The following is a 7,496-nucleotide window of genomic DNA, read 5'->3' as shown; positions in this document are numbered from 1 at the left end:
TTACTGCCAGGAAACAAAGCTTAGCAGAAGAGAGCCAGGGTGGTGACAGGGAAACTACAGGTTACAGCAGATTGGTCAATTCAACGAGACACAGTGGTGGCAGGGCTTAGCTGCTTACAAAGAAGCCATATTCTAGACAACATTCATGTGTATGGGGGAAAAAAACCCTTGAGGACTGTATTTGTGACTAATTGTATAACAGGTTACTTTAGTTTTAGTTCTGTGGAAAGTGTAAAGCATTCCAATGAAGGGTTTTTTTAAGGGGGTGGGGGGGCAGTACTCACTGAGTACAGGGTCTCACTGAGTTGCTTAGTGCCTCGCTTTTGCTAGGGTTGGCTTTGAACTTGAAATCCTCCTGCCTCAGCCTCCTGAGCCACTGGGATTACAGATGTGTGCCACCACACCAGGCACAAAAGCTTTTAATAAAGACAATTTTGGCACCCATACTGTTGATTGCTAAATATAATATTGTGATCCTGACACTGAATAAATGTATCTCTTTAAAACATTCCAGATGGGCATTGTAGCACACACATATAATCCCAGAAGCTGGGGAAGCTGAGGCAGGAGTTCAAAGCCAGCCTCAGAAACTTAGCGAAACTCTTGTCTCAAAATAAAAAATAAAAAGGGCTGGGGATGTAGCTCAGTGTTAAGTGCCCCTGAGTTCAATGCCTATTACCAAAACCAAAAGAAAACAACAAAAATAAAAACAAACAACAATGACAACAAAAATCCACTCCAAAATCCTATTCTTTAGGTATTATCATCATCCCCACTTTATAGACAAGTAAACTGAGAAAGATAAGTGTTAAGTAAATTGTTCCTGAGTCTGTGCTGATAACCATTATAGTATACTCTCTCATGCTTGATTCACAAAAGACTTTTTTTTCCAGTGCTGGGGATGGAACCCAGGGCCTCACACAGGCCAGGCAAGCATTCTACCATTGAGCCACATCCCCAGTCCAAAAAATGTCTTTAAAAATAGTCAATGGCACAGGGGAGGTTCTAACCTTAGAATTTGGAAATGAAAAAGTAAATAACCCTGGTTAATGATGCAGACTGCTCTGGGTTTGAGTTTGGGCAATTTATTTAACACTCTTTGGGCCTTGTTTTGTTCATCTATAAAATGAAAGTACAGATATGTATCTCATGGTGCTGTTATAAGGTATAGTTAATTTATCATTAAAGGTTTAATACTGTGACTGGCATATCATCAGGATGCCCAATGCATACCAGCTGAGAAATGCAACATTACTAGTCCTCCAGGCACAGCCCTGCAAGCTCATCTCCTGCTGGGAAGAAGTGGGTATGGCTCCTATGACTTAGTCCTGTTATATCAAGGTCAGATGGTGGCTGTGACTGGTCTTCCTCCCCCTTCCTTCCCTCACTCTTTATTTTCCTTTTTTATTAACAGAAGCAGCCAGAAACATGTGGGTTTTCTTCTCATTGGTTGAAACTGGTGTTGCCTTGGCAGCATTTGTAAACATTCCGGCTCTGAATCTTGGGGGAAAAGCTGCTGAGAAATTCCTTCTGAGGCTTTCCCTGCTACTGCTGCTACTGCTTCAAACAAAGATCTGTTCACTCAGGTATCGGGATTCTTAAGGGGTGGGAGATTCCATGAAAAGGATCTGCAATGATTTTTCCTTACTTATCACCCAGACCTTAAACTTGACCATGCCCCCATTTCTTCCCACCCATCCTGCTCATCTAGCCTCTTATTAGAAAGGGAAGGGGGAAAAAAAAGAACTAGAAGAAGCCAGTTGGAGGGATGGTCAAGAATGATATACAGATGTGTGAGGATAAAACCTGAGCTTCTTTCTGAGCCCTGCTCCCCAACTGCCCCCTTCTATTGGGGCATATGGCTTCCTGGGGAAGATCTTAAGGTGATCCTTCCATGTTTAAAGCCCCTAGCTCATTTGCTTGGTGTTGGAGATCACAGATTTGGTTTCTAATCAATCCCTTAAGAGACAATTTACTGAAAGCTAAGTCACCAAATGACCAATTCTCTCAAGGATCAAGATGGTCTAACTCAGCAAAGCCTGTTGAACTGAAAAAATTACAAAACCTTTTGTGTGGTTGTCTTTAGCCACAGAATTGATGGCAAATTCCTTTGGCCAAATGGGCATGGCCCAAGGACCAAGGTAAGCCAGTTCTCCAGTGTTGAGGGCTTTCAGATCCCCTTCACACCCATCTTTTAGCCTCTGCCAGTTTGGGAATAGGCAGCATGGAAAGATTTTATTTCCTTCAGCAAATGATCTTGTCTATTCTCCAGCTACAGTAAGAGGGAATTGGGACAGAGGCATAATGAGCTTAATGTGCTAATATCAAGGTCTAAATGAACACTGGTCAGTATTATGATAGGAATATTTAAAGGCTGTTCAAATTACTTTTGGTGATGGCCATGGGAACCAGTTTGCCTTGTACAGTATCCACCATCCCCTATGACCAACAATGATGTTAAGAAAGGCAACAAGGAGTTGCTCCTCATGAAGGAGGTTCACAGGAGAATGGGTGCATTCTGGATGCCAGATGAAAATGTGAGGACAAGGCCCCACCACTCTTTCTGAATCCTGGAGAGAGAAGAGTAGTGTAGTTAATAGCACTGGCTATGGAGCCAGACAGGCTTGGTCTCCTCATTTCTACATGGTAACAAGAGTCCCTCTGTTTATGTCTCAGCATCTCTATAGGAAACTGTTGGCATATTAAAATTATAATAATTGGTAAGGGGGATATATACAAAGGTGTAACTAGAGTACAGGGAAACAAGGGAACATTTTGTTTCTCCAGCACCAGTAACAGTGGGACACAGTGGGGGTTGATGGGAAAAAATGATTACTCTTACCAAACCAAGAGGTTGTGTGAGACACTGGCCCTAAGTGAAGCTGGAACCTTGTCCAGGAAGTCAGCCACAGGTGACCCTATAGGGGGAGAGCCATCAGGGGATCTATAACTTCCACCTCATCCTTCTTCCCTAAGTTTGGTCTTGTGTGGAAACTTCTGGACACCAGAGGGCAATAGAGAGCCTATTTGTATGATCAGCTTTCCAGGACATTGATCAGGGAGAGATGGGAAAGGGGAGTGAGTGGATCTGGAAGGGCAAATGAGAGGTATCCATTGGCTAATATCATAGCCCTGGGGTAACAGCTAAATGAAATGTGGCACATCAATCACCCCCACACTGGAAACTACTATTTACAGAAAAAGTAAATAGCTCCATTTGGAGAGAGACATCTGCTATCATGCAGAACTCCAATATACGAAATTACCTGCAAGGATTTATAAGTGTGTTGAAAAGAAGTGATTTCTCAGAAGTGAAGAGACTTAAGCAGTAGTACAGAAAGAAAGAGAATTCAAGACTTGAGGAAAAAATATTCAAAAGACTAAAAATGTGCCAAGATACCTCTGTGACAGATGAATGTCCATAGCCCTGATAACGCCAATGTTCACATTCTCAAAAGATGTTGATGGCATTTGGAAAACTTTACAATTTATGATAAAAATATTTATAGAATAGGAGCAAATTTTTTCTTGATTTGGTAAATATCAAATCATATGTGTTATCCTTAATAGTTTTACACCAGAAAACATGCCTACTGAATTCAGAAACAAAAGAAGATTGCTCATTATCTCCATTTCCATTTAACATTGTTTTTTTCTGGAAGTGTCAAAGCTAATACCCATAAAGATATATTTTTCAGGAAAATATATAGTAAAAATGATAATTTCTTGGAAATGGTTTAATTATATGCCTGAAAAGTCCAAGAGGGGGAAAAAAAAAAAAACAGTCACCAACCTGCCCTCTGCTGCCTTGACTTTTAATTGACTACTGTTTGTGTGTGTGTGGTGCTGGGGATGGAACCCAGGGCCTTGCACAAGGTAGACAGGGAAGTGCTCTACCAGTGAGCCACACCCCCAGCTTGTGAATTCATTACTTAAAAGAGCCTGTACCCCAGTTGCTCAGAGCAGGGATTGAGGTTCTTTTAAAGACTCAACAAGAAATTATTATTTGGACTTCTAGAACTCTAAAGAAGTTAAGAATCATTTTATTACTTTTTCTTAAGTACTAGGGATTGAACATTGAACCCAGGGGTGATTTACAACTGAGCTACACTCCCAGTCCTTTTTATTTTTTTAAAATTTGAGACAGGGTCTTGTTAAGTTGCTGAGGCTGGCCTCAAACTTGTAATTCTCTTAACTCAGCCTCCCAAGGTACTGACTGGGATTATAGGTGTGTGCCACTATGTCCAGTTCTACACATTTTGATGTAAGTCTTCATGGCTTTAAGAATGTGGAAATCCTTGATTTTCAGGAAAATTAGAACCCAGCAGCTAGGTACAAAGTCAAGAAGAGTGAGGTCTCACTCCTACCCCAACTCCCAATCTTCTTCCTAGGGACAACGGCTATTACCTGTGTCATGATTCTTCAAGAGATAGTCTATATTTACTTGAGTGCATTCCTGTGCAAGTACATACACATGAAGAGAGTAACTTCTTTTTTTTTAAGAGAGAGAGAGAGAGAGAGAAAGAGAGAGAATTTTTTTAATATTTATTTTTTAGTTTTCGGCAGACACAACATCTTTGTTTGTATGTGGTGCTGAGGATCGAACCCGGGCTGCACGCATGCCAAGTGAGCGCGCTACCACTTGAGCCACATCCCCAGCCCCAGAGAGTAACTTCTTGAGTGTCTTTATCCAGGCAAAAGAAAATGGATGCATCTGAAATACCCAAAAGTCAGAAGGTAATGTTTTTGGATAAGGATTCTGAAACCAATGCAACAACGTCTATGATGACAGCAATGATGGAGGACACACAAGACAACAGAAATGTGACCGAAGTAGCTCTGGCTCTAGTTGAGGATGCCATCGCTGTTGCTGTTGAGTTTGTGGAAGGTAATAATCCTGTTTGGTTGCCTGAAGAATTGTTTCATGGCAACTACCAGGCAACTAACAAATCCATGCCTTATTTGCAGAAGCTAGAAACCCCATCAAAAACATCAAGTGGATTACTCATGGTGAATTCACTGTAGAAAAAGGCCGCAAACAAATTGAGAAGTTTGTTTTGGTAAGTTAGTTAACAACAAAAGGGCCCTTGTTTGATCAAAAGTTTGAGGTCCAGAAAACCTAGGTAATGACATCAAAGGTGACTAGATTAAGTAAGCATTGTCTCCATCTGGGTTCCAAAATCAAGGTGGGTTAGTCTTTGAAGGTAAAAAGCTTAATCGTATTGCTCTGTGTTTGTATCATCTTAACCTGACATTGCCCTAGAGGGAAAAAAAGACAACTAGCATTTCCCATTAAGCATATTGTTCCTGCTATTGCATTCAGTGGGGTCCTAGTGGCTCCCAACTTCACTACGCTCATACTAAAAGAGTGGATGTGAGTGGATCAAGTGCATTTTTGTATGTGTGATGCTAGGGATATAACCTAGGGCTTCCCTCATTCAAAGCACACACTCCACCACTGAGCTACATCCACATCCCCAGGAACAAATGTCTTTTTGCTACAGCTTTGGAATGTATTGCCCAGATGGTAAGATGTACATGTCCATCAGTTCCCCCTCCCCACTTGTGTCCAGCTCTGATCCCTCTATGTCTTTTCCTGGCAAATTTGGGAGGAACATCTTGGGTTGCTTTGCTTAATTGCCAGGTACCTAAAGAAATATGGCTTGAAATCTCTCATTGTACTTCCACAGAGGAGAAACTATTTGAAACTGATGGAGGTGAACTCACCTGTTCCCAAGACAAGTTTCCAGCTGTGTTGTTCCTCTGGCCAGCCCATTAGACTACATTCTTTGGAGTAGTTTCCTAGGCCCTAGAGAGACCCTGGTCAGGTGGTTCTGAGGAAAGGAAAGGCATTTCTGGCTCTACACTCTCCCTCTGTGCTCCAGTAGCACCTCTCACTGTTCTCATCAAGAGGGGTAGAGCGCTGTGAGGAGGAATGGAATGAAGTATTAGTTACTCTGGGGACTTCCTGCTCTACAACATGTCTCCATTTGAGGTTGGGCAAAGACCTCTGTCTGCTGCAGTCAGGGCTTCTAAATCAGACTGGAATGGGATAGAGAAAGAAGGTGAACTTTCTTTTGGAAATCACACTGGCCATTCTGATTAAAGGCAAAGTGAGGGCCGGGGTTGTGGCTCAGTGGTAGAGCACTTGCCTAGCATATGTGAGGCACTGGGTTTGATTCTCAGCACCACATAAAAATAAATAAAATAAAGTTATTTTTAAAAAAGGGAAAGTGAATTCTGATGATGGCCTAAAAGGTATAAAGTTATCCGAACCCCTGCTCCTTTCTCACCACTTATGAGTCTGACTCCATCGGCAACTACCTTCTCCCTTTTCATTTTACCCACTTCAGCCTCCCACCTCCTTGCTGTTTTTCAATTTCCAGGTATGTTCTTGCCCTGGTCTTTGCATTCACTGTCTGCTCTGCCTGGAACTCTCTCAAGATATATTTTCATGGCTCACTGCTTTACCTCTCTTTAGATCTTTGTTAAAATGCCACATGTTCATCAAGGCCTTTCCTGGCCACTTCACTGAGAATTGCAATCTTCTCCCTTTCTCTGATTCATTCCTCTCTCAGCACTTATCTCTACCAGAGACCATCAGATAATATGGACAATGAAGGCTGAGATCACTGTTGTCCCTGGCCCTAGCAACATCAGCTACACAGTGGATGCTCAATAAATCTGTGTTGAATATATGAGTGGATTTATTATCTCGTTACCATTATTTCTTCATAGATGAAAAGCCAGGGGTCAAAATATTTGTCTCAACTACTTTGAGGCCTATTGTGAGGATAGAGTCAATTAGAAAGAAGATGACTAAAAAGCTAAAAGCTCTATATAACTCATGATAAAAAAGAACCTTGTTCCCAGCTCCACTAATAGAGTGAACCTGAGAAGTGAGGTCTACTATCTAGGTGCCAGGCATTTCTTTCTTCTTCTTCTCCCTTTCCTTCTACTTCTCCTCCTTTTTCTTCCTCCTCCTCATCCCCCCTCCTTTTTTTTTTTTTGGTATGTGGATTGAACCCAGGTGCTTAACCACTGAGCCAAATCCCCAGCCCTTTTTATTTTTTTTTATTTCAAATCAGGGTCTTGCTAAATTGCTTAGGGCCTCACTAAGTTGCAGAGGCTGGCTTTGAACTTGCAATCCTTTTGCCTCAGCCTCCCATGCCACTGGGATTATAGGCATGCACCATTATGCCTGGCAGTGCCAGGCATTTCTTTTTTTTAATTTTAAAAAAATTTGATCTTTTTAGTTATACATGGCAGTAGTATTTTAACATATCATACATACATGGAGTACAACTTCCCATTCTTGTGGTTGTACATGATGTGGAGTTACACTGGTCTGATTCATTCTACTTTCTTTTCCATTCCTGTCTCCCCTCTCTTCCCCCACTCTGCCCTGTTCAATCTGGTGAACCTTCCCTTCTCCCCCCACCCCATTGTAAGTCAGCATTGGCATCAGAGAGAACATTCTGGCTTGGGTTTTTGGT

General features: G+C 41.8%; 1 protein-coding gene across 1 annotated transcript; it reads left to right on the top strand.

The window, feature by feature from the left end:
- Window positions 1-4,704: 4,704 nt before the first annotated feature.
- Akap14 (A-kinase anchoring protein 14) lies at window positions 4,705-5,069 on the top strand. Its single transcript, XM_026409059.1, has 2 exons — window positions 4,705-4,888; window positions 4,969-5,069. Exons 1-2 carry the CDS (start codon window positions 4,705-4,707, stop codon window positions 5,067-5,069), a joined length of 285 nt encoding a protein of 94 aa, XP_026264844.1.
- Window positions 5,070-7,496: the final 2,427 nt, after the last annotated feature.

Source organism: Urocitellus parryii, chromosome X (assembly GCF_045843805.1).
Source record: "Urocitellus parryii isolate mUroPar1 chromosome X, mUroPar1.hap1, whole genome shotgun sequence".
NCBI classification, from domain to species: domain Eukaryota; kingdom Metazoa; phylum Chordata; class Mammalia; order Rodentia; family Sciuridae; genus Urocitellus; species Urocitellus parryii.
The sequence above is the reverse complement of the archived record's forward strand: the minus strand, read 5'-3'. Positions and strand labels throughout refer to the sequence as shown.

Coding starts and splice junctions, on each gene's coding strand:
- Akap14 (XM_026409059.1), top strand. CDS start 4,705: ATGGATGCATCTGAAATACCCAAAAGTCAGAAGGTAATGTTTTTGGAT. Junction 4,889..4,968: donor TGCTGTTGAGTTTGTGGAAG/GTAATAATCCTG, acceptor CCTTATTTGCAG/AAGCTAGAAACCCCATCAAA.